The sequence below is a fragment of the Hypanus sabinus genome, chromosome 27, assembly GCF_030144855.1.
Source record: "Hypanus sabinus isolate sHypSab1 chromosome 27, sHypSab1.hap1, whole genome shotgun sequence".
Lineage (NCBI taxonomy): Eukaryota > Metazoa > Chordata > Chondrichthyes > Myliobatiformes > Dasyatidae > Hypanus > Hypanus sabinus.
The window spans coordinates 8,202,979-8,230,704 of NC_082732.1; the positions used below are offsets into that span (position 1 = coordinate 8,202,979).

The 27,726-nt window shown below is 40.3% G+C and overlaps 1 protein-coding gene across 4 annotated transcripts in view; it reads right to left on the bottom strand.

Annotated features, from left to right (window-relative positions):
• Positions 1–27,726, bottom strand: part of mtor (mechanistic target of rapamycin kinase) — a 342,240-nt gene that overhangs the window by 97,065 nt on the left and 217,449 nt on the right. For all 4 annotated transcript variants that reach the window (XM_059951708.1, XM_059951709.1, XM_059951711.1 and 1 more), the window contains one exon: positions 20,775–20,914. In XM_059951708.1, coding sequence (XP_059807691.1) covers positions 20,775–20,914 — 140 coding nt within the window. The remainder of the gene's footprint in view (positions 1–20,774; positions 20,915–27,726) is intronic.

Genomic DNA, 27,726 nt, shown 5'->3' on the forward strand with positions numbered 1-27,726 from the left:
TTGTTACAGCTACAACATTGATCTGTTTATGTTTAATTAGAAGTTGAACACAGACCATGCCCTGAGAAAAACTGACAAGTCCCCACATTTTCCCCCCGTAGTTTCTGCACACACGCTACCTCCAGTAGGCACATTGTTCTGCTCACTCTTCTATGAAACGGAAAGTATGTCAGTCAGCGCTACAGAGAGCATAATCAATGACCGTTACTAAGGCTCACTGACACGAGTTCCAGCAGTTGCCAAGGTATTCAGTCAGTGAAAGTGATGTAGTGTTTTTCACATGTGGCAATCTTAAGAAAAATGGTTCTGTGAGCTGGAAACAGACTGGGAGGCAAAGCAATTCACTGAGGATCATAAGATCACTTATGTGGGAAAAGGAGGAAATGAATCAGACAAGTGTGCATTGCTGATTGGAATCGCACCACTGACAATCCAATGTAAATATTTTGCCTAGAGCAATTGAGAATTTTTCAGTACATTGGAATACGTCGTATGATTTTCTGGTTTCAAGACATTAAAATTTAAATGATATAAGGTGTCAGAAGAAAGAAAATAAAAGTAATAGAAATATTTGGCAAAGGCTGTGACAGACAGCTACATTTCCCAAAGCAATTACCTACTACCATAAAAATAAGCATTTCAGTGCAATTCACTTCAATTTTAAGTTACTTCAACTTTGAAATTGAAAAATAGCACAATACAAAACAAAAATCAAGCATGTATTTGCAAGCGAGTGGCTGATTAAATTAAGCATCGTTTTTTAAAGTTAGGATTTGAGGATTACTGCTTTTGTGGGAATGCAATGACAACTTGATACATTTTTTCCAAGTTGTTCTTCACACACCAAGCGGTTATTTCATTCTATAAACAAGGCAAAAATCCTTCATAGTTGTCAGTTCCATTCTTATAAAAGGAGAATCTATAGCATTTTGACAATTGCATTTGGGTTTTTGTCCATTTTTCACAAAGCTTCAACAGTGCTACAACTGTCCATTTTGGAACTCACTCTCTCAGTTCTCCACTTCTTCAACCAAAAAGTCACAGCAACCTTTCACATTAAGTGCTTATAACTATGGTGGTGATTATAAATCCTTCCTTCGAATCTGAGGAATGTTGCTTATTGAAAGGCAATATACAGGAGAGCGACATAATTACCAAATTATTTGCAAGAAAAAAAACTTACACAAATTACTGGCTGCATGGCTTTTAAAATGTTATGAAGTACATAGCATGCACTTCATAAAAATATTCAAAGGCACACACACAAAATGCTGGAACTCAGCAGGTCGGGCAGCACCTATGGAAAAAAGTACAGTCAATGTTTCGGGCCAAAACCCTTCCGCAGATCTGGAGAAAAAAAAGCTGATGAGTAGATCCATTCTTGCTGAAGGGTCTCAGCCCGAAACGTCCACTATACCTCTTCCATAGGTGCTGCCTGGCCTGCCGAGTTCCTCCAGCATTTTGTGCTTGTTGCTCTGATTTCCAGCAGACTTTCTTTTGTTTTTGTGAATATTCAAAGCCAGTTTGTTTTTATTCTTTACCATTTTTCAACTAATATGCTTACTGCCTTTCTGCTGAACTTTTGCATTATCATTAATTTTCCACTATTTATAAATGGTAGAAGAATCAACAGGATGTTTTTTTTTAAATCAACAGAAATATTCTACTTTTCAAACAACGTTCAGTAGGTAACATTTTTTGGAAGGCTTCTATCATTCCGAGAGAAGTTATTTATTTGTGAAGCATTGCGGGGTTTAAAGAGAGCTCAGGACCTTTCTGAACTTTTTGTAGGGCTGCAATAGTCATTTGGTAGGGGCCAATAAAAAGAATCAAGATGTAAGTGGAGCAACCACTGATTGAGTGAACAGTGGTAGAATGGCCAGGCTTTGGCAAGAACAGGTGCATGTAGGCTTGAGATGTTAGACATTCAACAAGTGTAAGCAGGACAGTAGTTAAGGTACGAGGAATGCTTCTCCTGTGAAATGTGGGATTTCCAAGTGTCTCCGGTGACTGGATCTTCAGAAAATGCACACAGCTCTAACTCCTGGACAGACAAAGTCAAGGAACTGGAGCTAGAGATGGACCTTCCAGGAGACACCTAGAGTGCAGGCTTCAAAATTCAAGGAATGTATAAATTATACAACCTTGAGATTTTCTTGCTCACAGTAAGCCGCAAAGAGAGAAACCTGAAAGAACCTAATTAAAGAAAATAAGAATAAAAATAAAAGACCAACAAGAGAAAGAAAAAAAAACAAAACATGCAAACAATCACAGCGAACAACATTTCAAACAAAATTAAGCCCTCAGATCCAAACCCCAGAGCATCTTGGAGTAGGCACACTCATCAGTTCATCATATTAGCAAGCACGGAACACAGCATGAGCAAAACTGGTTCTGGCCTCAGATCCCGACACTCTGTCTTTTCATTCTTTCTGGGCTGGCGTTCAAATTGACCAAACCACTGACAGTGAAAGGCTCCTTCACACTGAAGAGAGGAGACAGCATCGTGGAGAGCAAGCAAAATCAACTCTCACCTCCAATATGGGCCAGCATTTAAATTGTCTGACAGCGAATCATACCTCGCATGAGGACCCAGCGGCAGCTAAAGGCTCCGGGCCTAGACCACACTGCCCAGCCTGTAGCTGTTCTCAAACACCCAGAGCAATCCAACCTCGCTCCTGGGCCAGCTGTACGGGCATCAGAACTCCATATGCAACGATCCTGAAATACGCCATCTTATCTCATTCCCCGAACACACCACCTGGCTATCGCTTGCCCCTTCTCTACTGTGGCAATAGTTTCATGCAAGTTACCTTAGAAAAGGTATTTTTAGTTATGTTTTTAGTCTGATTTCTTGTCTTTTCAACTACCAGAGATCTGTTGCATGTTTTCGCAGATGCCATCTGAGGTGATAGATGGGTGACCACCAGAAGCAAGCTGAGTAACCAGTCAGTGTAGGGTTTTCACTGCAGTCATTCCCCTCAGCAAGGAAAGGTAAAGTCAGGCAGAGCGTTAGTGAGAGCAGACTCAATAGTTAGGGAAATGGACAGGAAATTCTCCAGCAACGAAAGACACACTAGGATGGTGTGCTGAATCCCAGATGCCAGGTATTCAGGATGTCTCAGAGAGGCTAAAGAAGATTCTGAAGAGGGAGGGTGAGCAACCTGACCTCAGCGTGCACATTGGTAGAATGGGGTAAGAGGTCCTGCACAATGAGTATAGGAAGCTAGGGAAAAGGCTGAAAAGCAGGTCTTTCAAGAGAGTAACCTCAGGATTATTCCCAATGCTATTCCCAATAGCATTTCCCAATAAATTCCCAATTCCATGCTAGTTTAGGCCAGGAATAGGATGATAATAAAAGTGGCTGAGGAAGTCATGCAAGGTCAGGGTTTCAGATTTCTGGATTGTTGAGATCTTTTCACGAGGAAGTTATGACCCGTACAGAAAGGACGGGTTACAGCTGAATGCAAGGGGGACCAATATCCTTGTGGACAGGTTTGGTAGAGCTGTTGGGGAGGGTTTAAACCAATTTGGCAGGGGAGTGGGAACAGGAGTGATAGGGCAAAGAATAGAGAAGCAAGTGTACAAGATGCATTACGTAGTCAGACAGTGAGGAAAGGCAGGCAGATGAGAGGGCAAAACTGCAGTCTGTGGGAAGAACTGAAGTAGCATGGGGGCAAAATTGAAATCAGTGAAGAATACAGGACCAAAAGTCCTGTATGCATGAATGCATGCCGTATATGGAATAAAGTAGATAATCTCGTAGCAGAGTTAAATTGGCAGGTAATACATTGTGGGCATCACTGAGTTGTAGCTGAAAGACCATAATTGGAAACATAACATCCAAGGATACAAATTGTATTGAAAGGATAGGCAAATAGTCAGAGGGTATGGCATTGATCTGTTGGAAAAAAACATGAAATCAAATCCTTAAAAAGAGGTGACATAAGATTAAATATTAAAAGGCCTAGATGAGGGGTCCCAACTTGGGGTCCATGGACCCCTTGCTTAATGGTATTGATCCATGACATAAAAAAGGGTCTCTATATACACATGACTGTGTGACTAGGCATAGCTCAAATACTATCTATAAATTTGCTGACAATACAACCATTGTTGGTAGAATCTCAGGTGGTGACGAGAAGGTGTACTCGAGTGAGATATGCCAACTAGTGGAATGGTGCCGCAGCAACAATCTGGCACTCAACATCACTAAGACAAAAGAGATGATTGCGGACTTCAGGAAGGGTAAGATGAAGGAACACGTACCAATTCTCATAGAGGGATCAGAGGTGGAGAGAGTGCGCAGTTTCAAGTTGCTGGGTATCAAGATCTCTGAGGATCTAAACTTGTGCTAACATATTGATGTAGTTATAAAGAAGGCAAGACAGTGGCTATACATTATTAGGAGTTTGAAGAGATTTGGCATGTCAACAAATACACTCAAAAACTTCTATAGTTGTACTGAGGATAGCATTCTGACAGGCTGCATCACTGTCTGGTATGGAGGGGCTACTGCACAGGACCGAAAGAAGCTGCAGAAGGTTGTAAGTCTAATCAGCGCCATCTTGGGTACTAGCATACAATGTACCCAGAACATCTTCAGGGAGTGGTGTCTCAGAAAGGCAGCTTCCATTATTAAGGACCTCCAGCACCCAGGGCATGTCCTTTTCTCACTGTTACCATCAGGTAGGAGGTACTGAAGCCTGAAGGCACACACTCAGCGATTCAGAAACAGCTTCTCCCCCTCCGCCATCCAATTCCTAAATGGCCATTGAATCTTCAGACACTACCTCACTTTTTTTTATTATACAGTATTTCTGATTTTGGACGTTTTTAAAATCTACTCAATATAAGTAATTGATTTACTTGTTTATTTATTATTTTTATTTTATTTATTACTTTTTTCTCTCTGCTAGATTATGTATTGCATTGAACTGCTGCTGCTAACAAATTTCATATCACATGGCAGTGATAACAAACCTGATTCTGAACCCCTGGTGTAGATAGAATGGATGTAGAGAAGATGTTTCGTTTAGTGGGCAAGTAAAGGATCAGAGGGCACAGCCTGAGAAAGAGGGGTGTCCATTTAGAACAGAGGTGAGGGGGAATTTCTTTAGTCAGAAGATGATGAATATGTGGAATTCATTGCCACAGGTTGCTGTGGAGGCCAAGTCTTTGAGTATATATAAAGTGAAGGCTGATAGGTTCTTGATTTGTCAAGGTGTCAAAGTTTAAGGGGAGAAGGCAGGAGAATGGGATAATAAATCAGCCATGATGGAATGGCAGAAAAGACTCAACAGGGTGAATGGCCTAATTCTGCTCCTGTGTCTTATAGTTTTAAGCTATGGCCCTTACTCAAGTTACTTATGTACAAAGTAATAGCTTGTTTTACACTTAAATAGGTTTTTTTTTAACAAGTCTCTCCAGTTTGTACAATAATTTCATAGAAATGCAGTTTAGAGAAATAATTATCAGTAGAAGTAGCTTAAATTGTAGACGACTGTAGGGCTGAGCATCAGCTAGTACTTCCTCTCTTCTCTGAACCTTTACATCAGTTATTGCATTTTAAAACAAATTGTATTAACTCCTTTGTGGCAATTTTCATTTTTCCCAAGTCATTTGTTATTCATTACTTTACTCTTCATGTTAAAGGAACTTCACTCTCCTACCTTTCTCTACTGACACAACTTCATTTAAAAGACTAAAGAGTTCTGGACACTAAGGGAATTAAACAAAACTGTAGGAAGGCAGGATTGGTGTAAAAGTTCAGTTCCGATCTAAAAGGCTGATCTAGTTCAATGACTTATCCTTATCTCTTTTCCTTTGGTGTTACTAAAAACTGAATGTTTGTTACAAAGCTACAAACGCAACTCTTTAAAACTAGTTTTAAACTGGCAGACAGCTCTGAAACCTTCAATCAGAATATATTGCAGGATTCATTCCAACAAGTGGAAGATAAAAGTGTGGAACATAAATTGACCACCTCTAATTCTGTAAATGGAGCTCTAAAGTATAAAAATAGGCTTCTATGAATTGCTATTCAAAGCAGTTACATGTTTTAAACTCATGGAGTGATAATTTTATTCTGACAGTTTTGAACTGCCAGTGAACTGCCACTTAACAAACGGGATACAGTCTCTCAAAAGGTACTCAATTACACAGTTTATTCCATAGGAATCGACTATAGTGGAGCCATTTGAAATAACTGAAGTCCAATTTTGACATTCAAAATATATTAATGAACAGGCTATAAATCAAAGTGATTATTTACATAACTCAATCCCCTTTTGTGCAGGTTTATGCTTGATATAATTTATTACCTAATGATACTTTATAACATAATTCATTTTGTTTAGAGACACATTAATCTTACTGTATGTTAGCATTCTACCACTTCCATAAAGAAATCACACTCATAGCAAGATATAGTTACTATTTATTATTGCCTAACTATATAGTGTTTCTAGTTCCCTGTATATTGTAAGCCTTCAAGGTAAAAGCGATTGAATGTTGAAATTTCAAGAATGGATTTTTTTTTTCTATCGTCAGTCCCATTGAGGTGCATGGCTCCAGGCTTCACATTCATAATTTATTCAAGGTCACTAAAATAATTTTCTTTGTCTTGCCACATGTTTAAAAGGTTAAGCACAATTCATCCAAAGGTTTCAAGACAAAAATTAATTACAATCTTACTCATAGTTTTAGACTGTAGATTGCAAAATTTTTGAAAAGTCCAGTGAAGCTTTCAAAACCTTCACTAGTACACCTGCTGCTTCTCATTCCTCCATGAGCTCCTCCGCCTATTCTCTTCAACAATGTGATCTTTTGCTAAATTGATTCTGTGTGTTTTTAACAATGAGCCTAACCAAAGAATGGATTTGTTTTAAAGACCAAGGATCTGGTGGGGGAATTGGGGGGGTGGGGGGGGGGGATCTGTGAAGGGTTGGAAGAAGAGAAGCAGGAAGTCTAGGTTTCACTGTTACAGTTATCTGTGAGTGAGATGGATAGTTACCATATCTAGTTTCACATCATCTTGTTCAGACAATTCCTGGTGCTGATTCAAGCCAGTAAGTGGCAAGAGCAGGCAATCAATGAAATCCAAATGCCAGCTTTCAAAGGATTTGCACAACTGATTTTTATAAATGACTTGGATGAGGAAGTGGAAGGGTGGGTTAGGAAGTTTGCAGATTACATGAAGGTTGGCTGTCTTGGAATAGATGTTCAGAATATGTGCAGAAGGTCATCATACGTTTTAGGGTCATTGATGTTTAATCGGAAAAGTGTGAAGTGATGCATTTTGAAACATTTAATTTGAGGGCACAGTACAGTATTAACTCTTAGCAGTGTGATGAAACAACTTCAAGTTTAATTGTCATGAATATCCACGAACACAACCAAATTAAACAGTATTCGTCCAGGGCCATGGAACAAAACACAGTTGCAACAGTCATACACAGCATACGGCACATTACAAAAGCAGCAAAACATACAGTCAGTCAGAAGAAAAAGATAGCCCAAGTTCCTGAGTTTCATATCCTATAATGTTTCATGTCCCAGTGAAAACATGGAGTCTACACCATAGAGCCAACATTGGAGCTCTATAAGACTCCAGTTAGACCACACCTGGAATACAGTGTTCATTTCTGGTTGTCCCATGACAGTCAGGATATGAAAGCTTTAGGGAGGGTACCAAGGCAGTGCCTAGATTGGAGAGCATATCTCATGAGAAAAGGCTCAACAAGCTGGGGCTTTGCTCTTTACAGCAAAGGAGTATGAGACATGACTTGAAAGAGGTGTATAAAATATTAAGAGACATTGATACTGTGGACAGTCAGTAACTTTTCCCAGGGTGGGGTTTGTTAATACAAGGGGCATAGTTTTAAGGTGATAAGAGTGATGGGTGCATGGAACATCCTGCCAGAGGCAGATACATTAGGAATACGTATTTAAAAGACTCTTAGATAAACACATGGATGCCAAAAAAAGGAGGGCAATGCAGGATGGAAGCATTTGATTGATGTTGGAGTTGGGCAATAGGCTGGCACAACATTGAGGGTTGAAGAGCATGCTGTTCTATGCTCCAAGTGCTTTGCGCCCAAGAGAGGTCAAGCATTTGTTGTACTTCTGGCAAACTGTACCAGTAAATGCTTCTCCACCCCCTCTCAGTCATACTGTTAACTCTCCCTCCACCTTCTCTCAACTCCCTCCCTCATCTCTACCCTACCTTAATTTTATAATCCATTTAAAAATCTGTTATACACTTAATGAACACACAACATATAGAAAAAAAATGTCCATTTAAATGTTTAAAAAGCCTTGGAGACTTAAAAACACATGATGAGGCCAATCATATGTCAGTAAATTTCAAACAGTAGCAGTTATCTAAAAGATATTTTTCATTGAAGATTTGTGCCAAAGAATATTAAATTCCACTGATGTAACAGAGCTTTCAAGTGTGAATGGCTAACTTCTGCCAAGTATATTTGAGAAAGTGATGAACAATTCTGTTGTTCATGTCCAGCTAAACACGAGCTGTACACATGTTAATTACTCATTTTACACACTACAAAGACTCTGTCTCAAACTCCCTGCATCAAGATACAAAGAGCTACATCTTAGCAAATGTTTGCTGGCATTCCACTCAAACTAAGATCAAGTTGCACCAAGTCCGTGTACTGTTCTTTCATATCTGAGGTCAGCTTTTAAATTCAGCCCAAGCTGATGGGAGCAAAGTTTTTTGTAAGTCTGAGGTTCCAAGGCTTCAAAGAAAGAGTACCTGTTGCACTCCTTTCAGGATATAAAGCTGAGCACAACTTACTGTTTCACTCAAGGAATTATTTTAGATTGTTCAGTGGGGTGTACTATCAACAGCCAGGGTCTAGCAAACAAAGATGAGTCTTTGCATATAATTGTGCTAAACTTAGTTTGGAAATTATACCAACAACGGACAGAAAACTGTATTGTTTTTGAGTATAGGCTAATGACTCTCATCAGACTGGAACAAGTGCAGCCATGAAATGCTGGCTATGTCCATGGATAAACATTCTGCAGATGCTGGAACTCCAGAGTAACACACACACACTACTGGAGGAACTCAGTAGGGCAGGCAACATCTATGGAAAGGAATAACGAGGCAATGTTTCGGGCTGAGGCCCTTCATGGATGCTGACCGATCTGCGGAGTGCTTAAACCAATTTAAAGTTTCTATTCAAAATTTACAGCATCTGCAGTTTTTTGCCTGTCAATTAACCTAACCAGTTTGCAATAAGAACATGGAGAAAAAAATCTGCCCAAACTGTTACTTAAAATGCACAATCCAAATCTGGCTTATGGAATAGCTTGAAAATTATGGGTCAGATAATGTCATTCAAGCTCACTGACTACATGATGGCAATGATTTTTGATGATCCGAAGTGTCCATTTGAACTCAATATTTGAAATGAATGCTAACTATTTAAAGCAATATGTGTTTTTCTTATAGTTACTGTACTAGCTGGCCACATCCCAGATCTTAAACTATTATAGGTTTATTTATGTATTTATTTGTGGAACGATTCTTGTCTACAGCATGTCTACACAATGGAAGAAGTATTTTCCAAAACACTGTATTTTGTGGTAAATCTGATAACTTTTGAAAAACTTTAGTATAAATGTCCTTATGGCTCTCTGGGCTACTTGTCAGATAACTGCAGGAAGTGAGAGTAGACTTTGCTATTCTTTGGCGAGGATTTTTACATTCTTTCTGACCAAAGTGGTACTAAATAATTGGAGGTTGACAAATGTCATTCCTTTGCTCAAGAAAGGAAGCTGGGAGAACCTTAGGAATTATACACCAGGAAGTCTCAGTTAAGTGGTGGGCAAATTATTGGTGTAGATTTTTCAAGACAGGATTTATGAGCATATGGAGAAGCATAGTCTGATTAGGAATAGTCTTTGTGAAGGGCAGGTGATGCCTTACAAGCCTGATTCAATCCTTGGAGGATATGGCAAAGCACACAGATGAAGGCAGAGCAGTGAATTTGTTGTAAATGGATCTTAGTAATGCATTTGATCAGGTTCGTCATGATAGCCTCATTCAGAATGTCAGAAGGCATGGGATGTTTTGTGGGGCATCAGTCCTGGTACCCTTGCTCTTATGAAGTGGAAGGGTGGGTTAGTAAATTTGCAGATGACATGAAGGTTGGTGGAGTTGTGGATAACTTGTGATACATTATAACAGTACATTGACAAGATGCAGAGCAAGGCTGAGAACAGGCAGATGAGTTCAACCCAAAAAGTGATTCACTCTGGAAGGTTGAATAGACTTGATAGAGGTGTACAGATATTAAGAGACATACATCGAGTGGGTGGCCATTGACTTTTTCCCAAAGAAATACTTATTAGAGGGGACATAATTTTAAGGTAATTGGAAGGAAGTTTAGGAGGATGTAAGAGGCAAGTGTTTTTACGCATTGAGTGATGGGTTTAATGAAAGCCCTTTTAGGGGTGGTGGTAGAGGCAGATAAGGGACATTTAAGAAACTCTTAGATAGGCATACGGATAATGGAAAAGAAAAGAGCTATGTACGAGGTTAGAGTGATCAGAGAGTAGGCTAAAAAGTCAGCACGACATTATAGACCAAAAGGCCTGCACTATGCTACTGTATTCAAAGTTCATAAATACAAGAGATTCTGCAGATGCTGGAAATCCAGAGTAACACATAATAAATGCTAGAGGAACTCAGCAGATAAGACACCATCTACAGAAAGGAATCAAGAGTCGATCCTCAAGACCCTTCATCAATAAAGGGACCAACCACCTACCTGGTGTAACTTCAAGAGACAAAAAGGTAAAGTTGACCCGGACCGTCCACTCTGTCTATTTGCACTTGTACCCTAAACTGATTTGTAAACCCGAAGCACATCAGAGTATCACAAGCGCTGCTGTTCACTTCTGGTTCATTCCTGCCTTCACAAGTTCAAAGCCTGGTGTGAATCTCTGGAATGAGTTGACCCACGTACTGCAGTGTGTTGGCAGCTCTCTCTGGATCGACTGCTGCAAAACCTATCAGTCTGTTTCAAGCATTCCTTTGTTTTCCTTCTTGTGAAAAATGGTTTCTGATACCAGTGCTAGTCTTTGAAATAACTTTTACCTCCCATTCATCATAGAACATAGAACAGTACAGCATAGTAAAGTGCAACACACACAAAATGCTGGGGGATCTCAGCAGGTCAGAGAGCGTCTATGGATGTTTCAAGCCAAGACCCTTTATAAGGAATAGAAAAGGGGAAAAGCCAGGAAAACAATATGGGTGGAGAGGAAGGAGTACAAGCTGGCAGGATATAGGTGAAGTCAGGAGAGGGGGAAGATAGGTGGGTGGTGGAGGGTGAATGAAGTCTGATAGGTAGAAAAGGTAAAGGGCTGAAGAGAAGAATGGACTATGGGAGAAAGGGAAGGTGATATACAGAGAATATCAGACAGAGGTGATAGGCAGGCAATGAGGAGAGAAGAGGTAAGAGTGGAGCCAAAATGGGGAATGGAAGAGAGAAGGGTGGGGTGGGGACAGAGAAATTACTGCAAGTTCAAGGAATCAACGCTCATACCATCAGGCTGGACACCATCCAGATGGAATATGAAGCTTTACTTATCCAGCCTGAGAGTGGCTTCATCTTGGCAGTGGGGGAGGCCCTAGGCTGAAATGTCAGAACGGGAATGGGGAATTGAGTTAAAATGGTTGGCTACTGCTTGTTGCGAACGGAGTGAATGTGCACAAAACGGTATGGTGGGGGGGGGAGGGTGCTCACCAAATCTACACCGGGTCTAATCAATGTATAGGACGCTGCACCAGGAGGGCCAGGCACAGTAGAAAATCCTGACAGACTTGCTGGTAAAGAGTTGTCTCACCTGGAAGGACTGTTTAGGGCCCTGAATGGAGGAGGGACAGATAGGGAATGGGCAACTACAGCACTTCTACTTGCAGGGATACACGCCAGGAAGGAGATCAGTGCAGAAGGATGGATAGGACAAGGGAATAAGAGGGCGCAATCCCTAAGGAAAGAGAGTGCATGCGCTTGTGCGTGGGGGGGAGGGAGGTAAAGGTGCCTTTGGTGGTAGGGTCCTGTACAGTCCCTTTGGCTCACATTAATGGATTATAACCTAATGGAGGATCAACCTAACTCTTCACCACATAGTCTTCCATTTTCCATCATCCATGTGCCTATCTAAGAATATCATAAATGTTACTAATGTGCCAGCCTCTACCACCACCCATGGCAGATCCGTCCACACACCCACCATTCTGTGTAACTACCTAACCTCTGCCATACCCTCCCAATACTTTCCTCCAATCGCTGCAGAAGTGAAGTGATGATGGCGCTAAATGGCAACTCCTTTGCTTGCATCTTCAGAAACAACTCTATTTCCATCTTTAATATTTCTATTTTTCCCTTTCAGGGTTCTTTTGAAGACCCTGACCTGGAGTTATATGCTGACTACAGTTCTTTGCGGGAATGGGACCCACTCTCGGGGTTCTGTAACTGGCCGTTGTTTGGTACGCCAAGGGTTCGGTCTAAGAGTTCAGCTCGCCTTTGGAGGCCTAGGATCTCGGGGCTCTGGAGACAGGTGGATTGAAGATCGGTGTCACAGCAGGTGATCCGTGTGTCATCAGGGGAGTTGGTTGTATGCTCAGAGACCTGAGATCTTTGGGCACAGAGCTTGATAAAAGTGACACAATGGACTTTCAACATCGTAAACCAGCGAGTTGTTTGTTATATCTCCCCTCTTGCTGTGAAACGGAAACACCTCTTTCTTCCATATTAGGGACAGAGAGAGCCTGTGGTATGTCAAATGCTGGGTGAACATTGTAGTCTTTGGAGTACTGCAAGTCTGTGTCTTTGCTGTTCTTTTGTTCACGCTTGTGTGCTTGGTGATGGGTGCCAATGCTTTTTTTTGCCGGTGGGAGGAGGAAGGATTGTTGCTTGCTGCCGCTTATGCTCAGGAGGTAGGGGAATGGGGGGGGGGGTTCTAATATTTAACTGTGGTTCATTCTTTGGGGCACTCCTCTGTTTTCATGGATGGTTGTGAAGAAAAAGCATTTCAGGATGTATATTGTATACATTAAATGTCAGAAATGATGCCCTCTCATTTCCACGCAGGGAAAAGAAACAGGTTATCCACTCCATCTGTGTCTTTTATTACCTTATAAGCTCTATCAAATCACGTCTCATCCTCCTTCACTCCAAAGAGAAATGCACTATCTCACTCAGCCTATCCTCATAAGAAATGCTCTCTAAGCCAGGAAACATTCTGGTGAATCTCCTCTGCACCCTGTCTAAAGCTTCATAATAAGGTGACCAGAACGGAACAGCTGTGGTCTAATTCGAGTTCTATAGAACTGCAACATGACATCACAGCTCTTGAACTCAATCCCCCAATTTATGAAGGACAGCTCACCATACACCTTCTTAACCACCCTATCAATTTGTGCTGCAACTTTAAGGAACCTAAGGATGTGACCCCAAGGTCTCTGGTCATTCACACTGCTAAGAATCCTGCCACTAACCCTGTAATCTGCCTTTAAGTTCACCCTTCCAGAGTGTGATCAATTTACACTTCTCCAGACTAAACTCCATCTGCCACTTCTCAGCCCAGCTCTGCATCCTATCAATGTCTCGTTGTAACATACGACAAACTTGTCCAATTTCCACAAAGCACCACCAATCTTTGTGACATCTTCAAATTTATTCACTCACCCTTCCAACTTCCTCAACACTCAATTTATAAAAATCATCTTAACGTCAGCTTGAAAGTTTCTCAAGCTTCAAGATTTAACACTCTTACTCTGGGTTATCAGTCTGCTAATTCTGCATTGCAAATCCTCTCAATGTATCCTTTGTGAGAGGCAGAATAGGCCAGAGAAGTGTATCCTTTCTTAGGTCATTTTTTTACAGCTGTTCACAGACTTCAAATGATTACTTTGATTGGACCCCTAATCCTCATTCATCCTCTGCACAAGTTTGATCGCTTACTGAATATTTTCTTTACTTCAGAGAAATTACATTAGCACATAAGAACTCCATCTATCAAATTTTACTGAACAAATCTATCAATGATTCTTTGTAGCTTTCTGCTTCCATCTACACCATTTCCTGTGTTAGTGTAGTCAACAAACCTGTGGCTTAAAGGGTCAACCGGAAATATTAGCAGTTTTTCTCTCTGAAAACAGTGCCTGACTCGCCGGTTGCCTCCAATGTCTTATGCTCGATATAATATACTGCTACTGTTATCCAAATTATTTTCAAATATGCTGAAAGGCTTGTGGTCCTGAAATACCCTGTGGAATACTGAATGTTGCTGAATACCAATTTAGCAACATGCTTGTTGTTCTGAACTTCTGTCACTGAGTTCCAGTCCAAATCTCTTTGTACGGCAACAGTTGCTTTCAATTTGTTCTCCCCATTTTGTTGAAAGCTGACATAAATACCATAAAATCTTTGATGAAAATGGAAAAAAAAATGCAGATGCTAGAAACCGCCAATAAAAACACAACGCTGGAAACTCTTATTTAGGGGATTGGGCAACTTCTGTGTAAAGAGACACACAGCTTATTTTCAAGTCAAAAACCCCTTCATCAGATGGCAATAACTCTGACATGATAACTTTGTTTTGCTTTCCGCAGATACTTCCTGAAGTGTTGATTGCTTCCAAAATGTTTTTGCTTTTAATACAAAAATCCTCTGACCTGCCTTGTTTGTAATAGTCTCAACTGAATTCTTACAGTTAATGTTACAGAAGTAGATACAGTGAAAAAGTAATATGTGATTAGCATTTTAGTAAGTAAATAATTGACCTGATTTAAATAAAATTTAAAGAAAAATAGATGCCAGTAAGTTGAGAGGTTAGCAGCAAAATGGTGACTCAGATCATCGTGAATCTGATGGATTCAAGATGGCATCAACCTCCATTGAGTTGCAGCTCAAATTTAGTTGTTTTTAAATTGTTTGTGAGGAATAGACACAGAGTGGACAGCCAGCGCCTCTTCCCCAGGGCACCACTGCTTAGTACAAGAGGACATGGCTTTAAGGTAAGGGAGGGAAGTTCAAGGGGGATATTAGAGGAAGGTTTTTCACTCAGAGAGTGATTGGTGTGTGGAATGCACTGCCTGAGTCAGTGGTGGAAGCAGGTACAATAGTGAAGTTTAAGAGACTACTAGACAGGTATATGGAGGAATTTAGGTGGGGGGGGGGTTATATGAGAGGCAGGGTTTGAGGGTCAGCGCAACATTGTGGGCCGAAGGGCCTGTAACGTGCTGTACTATTCTATGTTCGTGAGGATGGTTTTGGGGACAGAGAGGGGAGTGAGTGGTTAGGTCAGGGTATATGAAGAAGATGTGGGGGAATTAGAGGGCAGGCTTTAGTCTATATCTCTGCTCCATATTCAAAGACCAGTGGCGTGGACATATGATATCTGTGGTCGGATGGTGGACTTGCAGAAAGTGTATGAGGTCTCAGGTCAGCAGGTTCCAGAGCTGGAGTTCTGTGTTGGCAGGAGGAACTATAGATCAAGGTCCTGTGTTCAGGATCTCACCATCAGCAAGTCCGGAGTTCCAGGCCTGGTGTTCAGTAATTGGTATGCCCTGGGAGCAATGTTCAGGAGTGAAACCTGAGAACAAATTGTGATTTTGGAAGTTGTGGCCTCATGGCTAGAAGTCTGAAGGGTAGGTTGAAACTGGGTGTCAGCTGGATCTGGAGGCCAGTCTTGGAGTTAAAAAAGACTCTATAATCATTTGTGAGTGAAAGGGAGGAAAGGCTCTTGTTTTTACTGTTGTTGTCGTGTTGCTTGTTGTGTTTTGTGTTGCCCTGCCAAGCATCGTGGGCATGCCAAAATGTGTTGTGGCTGTTTTAGCAAATGATGCATTTTACTCTATGTTTCAATGTTAATGTAATAAATAAACTTGAATCTTGATCATATTCCTATCATCTTTGAAAACAGGGATGGTGGTGGAGGACTTGATAAAAATATTAATGGAAAACATTCAGAACCACAAAGAAATGAAATGTAGAAAATATTTTGGAAATTAAAAGGTGGAAAATTTGTTCTAAGATTTGTGAACTCTGTTCAAGGGTGGTTGAGAGTTAGAGAGAAGATGCAAAGAGTTGGATAATCCATTAAATTACAAAAATTCTATCATATAATTACAATTATTTTGGAACAAAACCAGTTAAAACCAAATTAAAAACAAAGCTAAAAGGAGTAAGAACTTTCTCTGAAGAGTTTCCCAGTTTATCAGTAAACAGGGATACCAATTATAATCTCATCCATTGTCCAGGTTCTAAACAGCTGCAAAGGGAAATTACATGTTGCATTACTCAGAAACAGAATTATCTCCAGGAAGTAAAAGCAACACCATGTTGACCCAGTCATTTAGAACTGATGTTAGCTATAACATCAAAAACTTGCAGCTTAACCTCTGAAATACCTGCTGAGTAGTTCGACAAGGTTAGAATATTTCAACTTTGTTCTATTGTGAGAAACAAATTTTGCTCAGCCACATTAAATTCTACAACCTCAGGGTTGTTTTCTTAAGACATTTCTTTTTGGGAATCCACATTGGTGACAACAAAATTCATGTTCAGAAAGTCAAATTATTACATGTATGGGAACAGAAGGGTCTTTATGGAAGGTCAGTAGAGTGTTACTGCTTTACCTCTGACCCATAAAAAATTCACAGATCAGAAAATGCACATGATGATTAGACTTCAGGTAGTTTTGATAAAAGGAAAAATCAAAAATCTACTTGATATACAGTGCATGCAAACACATTAAGATAAAAGTGCCAAAATTTTATAACATTTTGATACCAAATAATCATGATCGTACTCAAAAACATCCAAAGTATCTGCTTTGGATACACAGGTAAGATTGTTTCTCTTTACAAAGACATCACTTTTTTTTCCAGCACTATTTCAGACTTGCATCACCTGCAGTTTTAAAAAATTAACTTCAGGTAATCTGGGTCCTCTGCTCCGGATAATGATATCATCTGATGCATATTATGTAAAATGTTCGATTATACTTTACACATCCACTAAACTTGCTTCGCTCACTTGTTAATTTCTAATTAATGTGTATGAAATCTGAAAGCACCCCCCGGATTGTAATCTCCGAGCAGCATCTACCACCTCAAGTGGAAAGGTCCATTTATAGACTCAGTTCTAAGCCTGTGCTTGTTGCTCCCTCTCCCCCCACCCCCCCATCTAGATACAAAAAATGGCTTGAAGGTTAGGCAGAATATTTTTTCAGATCTGGTTATAAGAATTGGGTTTAATATCACTAAAAAATGTTATGAAATTTGTTTATTTGTATTTTAAAATTATATTAGTGAGGTAGTGTTCTTGGGTTCATTGTCTTTACAGAAATCTGATGACAGGGAGGAAGAAGCTGTTCTTGAACTTCCTGCAGCTTATTTGATTTAGTGCAGTGGCCCCTCCAAACCAGACATTGGTGCAATCAGTTAGAATACTTTCTGTGGTACCCCTGTAGAATTCACTAATGTCTGTGGAGAAATAACAAGTCTGCTCAAACTCCTAACGAAATATAGCTGCTGTCATGCCTTCTTTATAATTGAATTAATATGTTGGGGTCAGGATAGACCTTCAAAGATGTTGACACCCAGGAACTTAAAACTGCTTGCTCTTTCCACTTCTGATCCCTCGATGAGGGCTGATGTGTGTTCCCTAGAGTTCTCCTTCCTGAAGTCCACAATCAATTCCTCAGTCGTACTGACACTGAGTGCAAAGTTGTTACACCTCTCAATCAGCTGATCTGTCTCGCTCCTGTGCACCTTCTCATCACCATCTGAAATTCTGCCAACAATAATCGTGTCGTCAGCAAATTTATAGATGGCATTTGAGCTGGGCTAAGCACACATCCTTCATGTGCGCCAGTGCTGATTGTCAGCAATAAGGCTTCTTGTATAGTCCTGGATCACTAGCCTTAAATGTCACAGATCCAGCCCTCAGGAAACTAAAATCTCCTGGTCCAATCACAGCTTTTGGCTTGGGTATGTCTGGTATGTTCACCAAGGTACCACTCATTCATATTGTCTTGATGAAGTCAGCTTCAACTGTGGCATATTCATTCAGACTCGAAGATGAATCCCTAAATATTGTCCAGTCCTCTGACTCTAGCAGTCCTGTAAGCACTCCTCCACCTCCATTGAGCATACCTTCTTGGTCCTCACCAATGGTGTTGCAGTCTTTAGTCTCTGTCTCATGGGGTATAGAAGTACAGCCAGGTGATCGGACTTTCCAAAGTGTGGGTGTAGGACGACACGGTAAGTGTGTTTGGTTCAGTGTGTGTTGGCTCCTTTTGTTCCACAGGTGTTAGTTGTTCAGATTTCTTCACGCTGGCCTGGTTGAAATCTCCCACAGTGATACGGAAGGCATCAGGCACAAGGAAAAGCACATCTCTCACAAAAGAACATTTACAGAAGAAACTCATTGTGCCTCTAACCTGAGTTTGACCTCATCATGGGATTGATTAGAGGAAGCCACAGACATTTCTGAAGAGGAATAGGAAGTCGAATTTAAATGGTTAGCCACTGCCTTTAGCAGCGGACAAAGTTGTGAAGTTGCTTGACAAAGCAGTCCCCAATCTGTGTTCAGTTTTATAGATGTAGAGGCTGCCTCAGGAGCACAAGATACAATAGATGACTTCAAAAGACTTCCAGGTGAAGTATGGCATTAAATGCTGAGAATGGGAGAGGGCCAAGCAATATTGGTTCAAAAATCAGGCCAGAGACAAACTGTTTTAAGTGAAGTAAGGTGATCTAAGAAAGGTAAAGGCCTTGTAATTTACTCATAAATATTTTAAGACACACTTTGGACTTCAAGATTAATTTTTAAAACTAAAGCATTTCACTATCCATCCTGAGCAATATTTACATTTTGTTTGTTTAATGCCTGGTAAAATATTTGATTAATAACTGCACGGGCACTTTCCAATTTGTTATCTGAAGGTTCATTAACATGATTAGCCACACAGCATATTTAAAGAAATCATATAACTGTTGATTCACATGTTTGATGTTGGATGCAGGGAAGTTCTTGCAACAGAAATTGTAAGATATGATTGGGCAGTTATTTTCATAGTCAGTGAAGAGCGATGTGGCTTCACTGTTGATCCAGCTATCTGCTGTTTAGATTTTGATGCAAAGATGACACCAATGACCAATGGTGATATCCTGCAGAGAGCTCATTAAACTATTTCTAGTTGTTTTTTTAGATGTGCTTTTTTCTCCTGAACTGCAACAGACTACTGTCTTTAATTTCCATTTTGATTATGAATTTTTGAGCCAACTGAGCGATCTGGCACTTTTGCTATCTCCTGGGGAGGTCTGGCGAGGTAGAAAGCAGAGCGCACAGCCATCGCTACTGAAACAGCTTACAGAAGTTGACAAATAACATTGAACTTGAAATGTGACAGAAACAGAAAACCTACAGCACAATACAGGCCCTTCAGCCCACAAAGCTGTGCTGAACATGTCCCTACCTTAGAACTACTTAGGCTTACCCATAGTCCTCCATTTTTCTAAGCTCCATGTAGCCATCCAGGTGTCTCTTAAAAGACCCTTATCATTTCCTCCTCCACCATTGCCGCCAGCAGCCCATTCCACACAGTCATCACTCTCTGCGTAAAAAACTTAGCCCTGACATCTCCTCTGTGTACCTACTTCCAAGCACCTTAAAGCTGTGCCGTCTCATGTTAGCAATTTCAACCCTGGGGAAAAGCCTCTGACTATCCACACGATCAATGTCTCACAATGTCTTGTACACCTCTATCAAGTCACCTCTCATCCTCCGTTGCTCCAAGGAGAAAAGACCAAGTTCGCTCAACCTATTCTCATAAGGCATGCTCCCCAATCCAGGTAATATCCTTGTAAATATCCTCTACACCCTTTCTATAGTTTCCACGTCCTTCCTGTGAGGAGGTGACCAGAATTGACCACAGTACTCCAAGTGGGGTCGGACCATAGCTGCAACATTACCTCTTGGCTCTTAAACTCAATCCCACAATTGATGAAGGCCAATGCACCCTATACTTTCTTAACCACAGAGTCAACCTACCCAGCAGCTTTGAGTGTCCTATGGACTTGGACCCCAAGATCCCTCTGATCCTCCACACTGCCAAGAGTCTTACCAATACTGCTATATTCTGTTATCACATTTGACCTACCAAAATGAACCACTTCATACTTAGCTGGGTTGATCTCCATCCGTCACTTCTCAGCCCAGTTTTGCATCCTATCAATGTCCCATTGTAACCTCTGACAGCCCTCCACACTATCCACAACACCCCCAACCTTTGTCTCATCAGCACAATGAATTGTATTTCTAAATAGTGCCTCTGTCTTTTCACAAAACCCGGAATAATGAACCAAAGTGACTGCTCATTCCCCATCATTGTCGCTCTTTTTAATTCCAATGGATTAATTGGTAATTGGAAGCTCCAGGTTCCAGAACCGAAGAAGCAAATGAAGAATAACTTTGCAATATTTTCAAAATCTTACAGAAACTGACAGAATCAACTTAGAAAAAGGAAGTCAGGTGGAACTTCTGTTTAAACAAAGTTTAGTAATTTTTAAAACCTTGATACAAAAATGGTCAGTATATAACACAGTACATGGGTTCTATAAGAACATAGGTTAGAGGCGATAGATGGCTGGGTCAATGAGTGAATTTCAAGAGAACAATACACTTCTTATTCTCAGGAATTCTAATGTTGAAACTCACCACTCTCCAAGTGCCTCCAAGCAACGCATCCGCCCAAGAGCAAGCTCTGGATCATCTTTGTTCATGTCCATTTTCTTGTCATATGCAACCAAAGCATCTTCCCATTCATGTAGTTTCTCATACCATGTTGCCTGGATCTCCTACAAAACATAACCCCACAATTTACACGTTATACACAAGGAATCTATACTTAGTATTATCCATTAGGCAGATGAGACCAGACACCATCCTGTTGTAGTACAGAAGAAATGCAACCCAGAACTACCTAGATTTACAGTTAAACTGCTCCAATTATAATCTGACAATGTGGAAAATTGCCCACATTACATTCACATCAATGCATTTTCATTCATCAATAAAGCAAAAGCAATGGATGATGACGTCAATGGTGCTGCTCAGCCGCAATTACCATCTAGTGATGTGCCCACTGATGTCTGCTGTTGGTTTTTCAAGATCTCATCACAGCCTTGGTCCAGAAATGGAGGAAGGAACTGAGTTCTAAAGACTGACAGGCCTTGACACCAAAGAAGTATATAACACCGGCAAAAACAGAATCTAATAGGCATCAAGTTAAATTATGTAAATGGCTAGATCTACCTTGCACAAAACGTGATGTCAATGTTGAAGACAAACAAGTAGGTGTGGGAATAAGGAGTTGAAATAACATATAATTGGAAGCTCAAGATAGCTATTGCCAACACAGTATATGTGTGCTGCAAAATGATTGCCTAGTCTATGCTTGTTCCCACTGATGTAGAGAAGGCCACATCAAGAGCAATGAATGCAATAGACCAGCTTGGAGAAAAGGCATGTGAATTTTTGCCTCACTTGGAAAGTGTGAGGTATACTTGAGTAGCTCTGGGAGTCAACAAGTTTATGGTTGAAATCAGTGGATAACCTATCTCCTGAGATGGAGACAGAGAGATGGAAAAAAAAAGGAAGGAAATCTTAAGTGAACTTAAGGGTAGAGCAAAAGTTAGATGCAAAGATGATAAAATTGATGAGATGAAAAAATGACGAATTTACAAAATTAAGTGCAAGAACCAGTGCCAATGCAATCATCAAGGCAGAGAAAAGGTTGGGAAGGTTTGGAACAAAGACTATTTCCAGTAGTCAATGAATAAAGAGGTATAGCTGGGGTCCATGTGAGTGCACATGCATGGCAATACCACTGTAGAAAGAGGGAGGAATTACCTCTCTTGATTTCTGGTTCCACCTGCCCTTAACCCACATATCCACTTGTGGTTCTTCTCTGTTACCCTACCCGTCCTGTCCACTTACTCATCTAGGTCCAACTGTCCAGCTTCTGGCTCTATCCTCTCCCTCCCCTCCCCTACCTCAGCTGGATCCATGTGCCCAAACTTTTTTCTTACCTGTCCCACCTCACCAGGTTCCAACTATCACCCACCAGCCCCCTCATACCTCTCCTTATCACCTCATCATGCTGGCTACTGCCCTTCTAAACTCTCAGTCTCGCTGCAGGGTTTCGACCTGAAACGCTGACCACTCCTTTGTCTCCAATGATGCTGCTTAACACAGTGGGTTACTTCAACATTTTGTCTTATTCAAGCACTGAAGTTTGATATCACCTGGAAGAAAGTCTGTTTTACAGACATCCCACCAACTTCCCTAAGCATTTAATCCTTCAACCACTCATGCACACTGAGATTACTCTGACAGCAACCTCAAAAACCACAACCTTTAACACCAGGGAGGACAGGCTCAGTTTGTAAACCCCACCAACAAAACAGTTCCCTTAAACATACACACTATCTTGCCCCTCAGTCACTGCCATGATTGGAGATGGCAATCTGCCCACCCAATTCTAGGCTGTGGACTCACCTGTTTCTCCACAGTTCCACGATCCACATCAATCACATCTATGTTTTGGAGCAATATAACTTCTTAGGCTTAACAGTACAAGAAGTGCCTGTGCAGTTTATGGCCTTCTCCCCCAGAAATCAGTATTTCTTCTGACACTTGCAAATTGTCTCAAATAGTAAGAGTAGGTATCACATTTCGCAATTTTGTCCATCTTGTCTACAGTTGCTTTGAAGTTCATTCAGCAAATTATATTTGGCTTCTATATAAACCATATGGATATAATCATCATTAAATTCAGAAGGATTACTTCATTCTTTGGTCCATTTTCTGCTGGATTTTCAAGATTTCTAGTCTGAAGCTAGGAGCACAGCTATGGCATCTGACCAATAAGACAGCAGATTCTGATAAAGGCTCAACAAAACTGGCAGGGGCATTAACGTGTGAATTTATTAACCATTCTTCAGTTAACCTAGAAGTGCATATGTTGAACAGATTAATGTGAATTTCACATTAATGTAACAATGGAAATGTGGCAGAATATTCACCAAAGTTGTTAGAATAATGAAACATGATAGGAATGTGGCAAGGACCATTCAGAACTTCAAAATAGCCAGGTGTTGGAAATACAGATTGAATAAAAAAACACTGAGGAATGACACATTTGCCTCAGGGATCTGGAATCCTTTCAAAAGCAATACAACTCCCGAGCAGGATGCAAGGCAATTCTAAAAAACTGTGGCCAACGTAGCTTCCAATTAGGTCCATAGTAATTTGTCAGCAGTAAACTTCTCGCTGACTGTGCAGTTTGATGACTTTTCTCCTTTATTGACTTTGTTTTTAAAGAGTAATTTTGTTTTTAAACTTTGCAGAAACACCATTTATTTTTAAGAGCAACACACACAAAACTCATCAGATGAGGCAGCATCTATGGAAATGAATAAACAGTCAAGATTTCAGATCAAGGCCCCTCATTAGACTGGTTGGCTGACTATATCACAATAATCTCACTGTTGCTTTATGCTTCTGAAGACTGGAGGCTTGGAGGCCTGTCATGGGGCTAGGGGCTGATGTGTGTATGGGTGGGTGAGAGTGATGAAAGTGGCTTGTTTTGTCACTTGCAGTCTGCCGAGCATCGTGGGCATGCTTTGTTGGCACTGGAGTCATTTGCAGCTGCCCCCAGCACATCCATGTGTTGGTTGTTAAATCAAACAGCACAGTTCACTTTACGTGTCAATGTACATGTAATAAATAAATGAATTTGAATCTCACTGACTGAAGAACTGAATTGACCAAACCATACGACGCTCTAGTGTGACTTTCTCTATAAAAGCCCATGGTAGGTGGATGAGACAGCGCTCACTGTGCTGTAAGTTACAACTTCATTGTAATCTGATGCCAGGTCAGATGCGGAAAGTTTATTATTTTCTCAGCTTCACTGATCACCCCTTAAATTTTATTTTTGTGACAATTTTGCTACAAAATATAAAGTATGTGATATCTGTCTCTACAACAAGAAACTTCACAGCATTTATTACAGTTATTATTACATTTGTGTATTATACATAGGATGTACATTATATGTCCTTTTTATAGGAAGGCAAAGAGTTTGACTATGCACTGACATCACAAATAGATGAGCATGAAGTTCAAACCACCGCACTGTATCTAGATGGAATAAAACTGTAAGAATACTGTGAAGTGTGCACAGTATATCATTCACTGTGCCAAGTCATTCACTATAGCTAGTTGACTAAAATATACACTTAACACTCATGTTCTCGATATTTATTGCTTGCTTGCTTGTTTGTTTGTTTATTCATCTATCTATCTATTAATTAATTATTATTATTTTTGTCTTTTGCACAATGCTTGTTTGTCCATCCTGCTGGGTGCAATCTTTCATTGATTCGATTACGGTTCTTGAATTTACTGAGTGTGTCGGCAAGAAAACAAATCTCAGGCTTGTATATGGTGACAGGGTTGTATACAACCCGGCCCAGGCCTGTGCCCTGGAAACTTTCCAAGGCACAAACCCATGGTATCTTGAGACTAATTGATGCCTACTACTGCATGTATTTTGAAAATAAATTTGCTTTGAACTTTGAACATAGGGAACAGAGAAGTCAAATGAATTGAATGCTATCATTGCTGACATAAAAGTTTATCAATGAACCAAAAGGATCATTACACCAACATAATTTCAAAGAAAACTAATTAACCAATTCTCCTAACATCACATCAACTCGTAAGGTTATTCATCTTCCCGATGTTAATGACTGTAATCACTGCTTTGGTCTTTCCTTATACGGTACCCTGACTAAATGAGAAACTTATTCCTTACAAAAGTATAATATTCAACTTTCTCTGTCCTCTTTGTAACTACTTAATGACAGTAACTAATGAGATTAAAAAATACAGACATTCTTTCAAATTTCAGAAACCCTCATTTACTAGCAAATTCGCATCTATTAGATAAAGAAGCTTTTTAATACAAGTCAATTTAAAGACTTCATACTTGCTCAAGTGCTTTTTCAAACCATGTAGGAAAGGTGTTCTGTGACGTTATATTAGTATAGTTTAACAACACAATTTGCACGAAAATGGTCTTCTTTTGATCTCATTCTGTTTCCTTGTGAAATATTGTGTGTAATTTATGCGTATTCTCGCGAATGCAGATTACATGCTATGTGCCTGCAATGCTATAGCATGGCACCTGTACATACACGTAGTCGTGCGTAGGACAATAAACTTGACTTTATTTAGTTACTGAAAAAGACAATGATCTGACAATATATATTAATCTAAATGTCCATGATTTTTTTAATGTTCTGCAAGGATAAACTGAAACATGGAACTACAGGGCCAATAGATTACCAGCAACATTTCAAGATTGCTTAACGTCACTTCCAGTATACAATGTAAAGGAGAATGAAATAATTGTTGCTCCAGTCCCGATGCAGTACACAAAAAAAATCATATAGATTGAATGTATGTCAATAAAGTGAATCTTGGCATAGGAGTGTCTGTACATAAGGTGACTGAAAGGAAATGATAAAAGTAGTTATGGTTAAGAGTGTGGAGGGGTGGGCTAGTGGGTGGAGGTGTTGATCAGCCTTACTGCTTAGGGAAATTAACTATTTTTGAGTCTGTTAGTCCTAGCATGGACACTATGTAGCTTCCTCCCTGATGGGAGTGGGACACAGTCCATGAGTAGGGTGGGTGGAATCCTTCATGTTGACCAAGTGTAAAAGTGCTAACACAGTCTGTCAGGATAAAATATGCTTGAATTGCATTTTGCTCCACTATGCCTGTGTCTGATGATAATAATTCCCAAACTTGAAGCTTTTATATCAGTTTTCATACAATCACTCAAATCAATAACTTGTAAAATAACAAAGTACCCATTACAACATGTCTCCTCGTCTAATTTTGTTCCTTTGCTCTGGTCGTTAATGCAAATAGTACACAACTGAGGACAAAGAACCAATCTCTGGGGTATGCTACAATTAACATCTCTCTCTAGGCTGAAAAGGACCTATTTTGTCCAACTCACTTTCCATAGGAGAGCTAGTTTCCAGTTCACGGTAATATACATGTTCAAGATCCCCACCATGTGGGCTGTGCTCAGCTCTCATTGCTGCCATCTGACAGTAGGTACAGGAGCATGAAGACCCACACCTCAATATTCAAAAACAGCTTTTTCTCCATTGCATTAGGTTCTTGAAATGCCCCCCCAAAACCCTAATTCTATCTCAGACCATATTTAACCTCAACTTACACAATATTGTTTATTCTATTGTGTTATGTAAAATTAATTTTAATATATATTCCTGTAATTCATGTCATCATTTTGTAATGTACTGTGCTGCTGCAGCAAAAAAAACCAGGCGTTTATCCCCTGGATGTGTGTGCAAAAGGACAATAAACTTGAACTTAAAGCACCCTCCATCACCTTGGGCTCTTGCAAACCAGAATCCTACATGGCACCTTGTCAAACTTCTTTTGGAAATCTCAGTACACTACATCTATAGGCATGATTTGTTTGAATATTTGACAATAACACTGAAAAGATTAATATATAAAATTATGAACATACAAAATGCTGGTGGAACGCAGCAGGCCAGGCAAGTTGGGACATTAAAAAATCTCTATCTGGGTTTGGGGAACCAAAAGGAGACAAACCTTACATGAAAGGTGAAGGCTTCCATTTGCTTAGCAATGATGTCTTTTGAAGGAATGTTTCTTTAAATCAGGGTTTCCCAATCTGGGGTCCATGGACCCCATGGTTAATGGCAGTAGTCCATGGCATTAAAAAAAAGGTTGGGAACTGAACTTCAAATTGTTGACAACAAAGATTATTAAACTTGTTCTTTCACAAACACGAGGAAATCTGCAGATGCTGGAAATCCAAACAACACACACAAAATGCTGGAGAAACTCAACAGCCAGGCAGCATCTATGAAAAAAAATGGCCGACGGGGGGTGGGGGTGGGGGGCTTTAACAGAAGTGCGAGAAATGAACGTCAATTTCTCAAACTTCTGGTATTGTCCCCCCACTTCACCATTCCCCATCTCCTTTTTCCTCTCTCATCTAATCTCCTTATCTGCCCATCACCTCCCTCTGGTGTTCCTCCCCCCTTTTCCTTCTTCCGTGGCGAGCCTTCGATCCTCTCTTTTCATACTCATCTTTCTCCAGCCTTGTATCTCTTCTCTGTCACCAATCAACTTCCCAGCTCTTTACTTCAGCCTTCGCCGTCCTGGTTTCACCTGTCACCTTCTGTTTCTCTCTCCCCTGCCCTCCCCCCACATCTTATAAATCTACTTCTCATCATTTTTTTCTCCAGTCCTGCTGAAGGGTCTCAGCCCGAAACGTTGACTGTACTTTTTTCCGTAGGTGCTGCCTGGCCTACTAAGTTTCTCCAGCATTTTGGGTGTGTTTTATGCTAAATCAGTGGACTCTCTTGCCATATCGAATATATAAAGATACTGTGTGTGATAAAGGCATGTCCATAATAAGCAATAATACCAGCAATACTATCACCCTTGATATTTAGTTTAAATTAGTCAAATTGTGGAAAGCAATAGATAATGGTAATGATAGATGGTTTTTCTTTCTGTTAGTGATAAC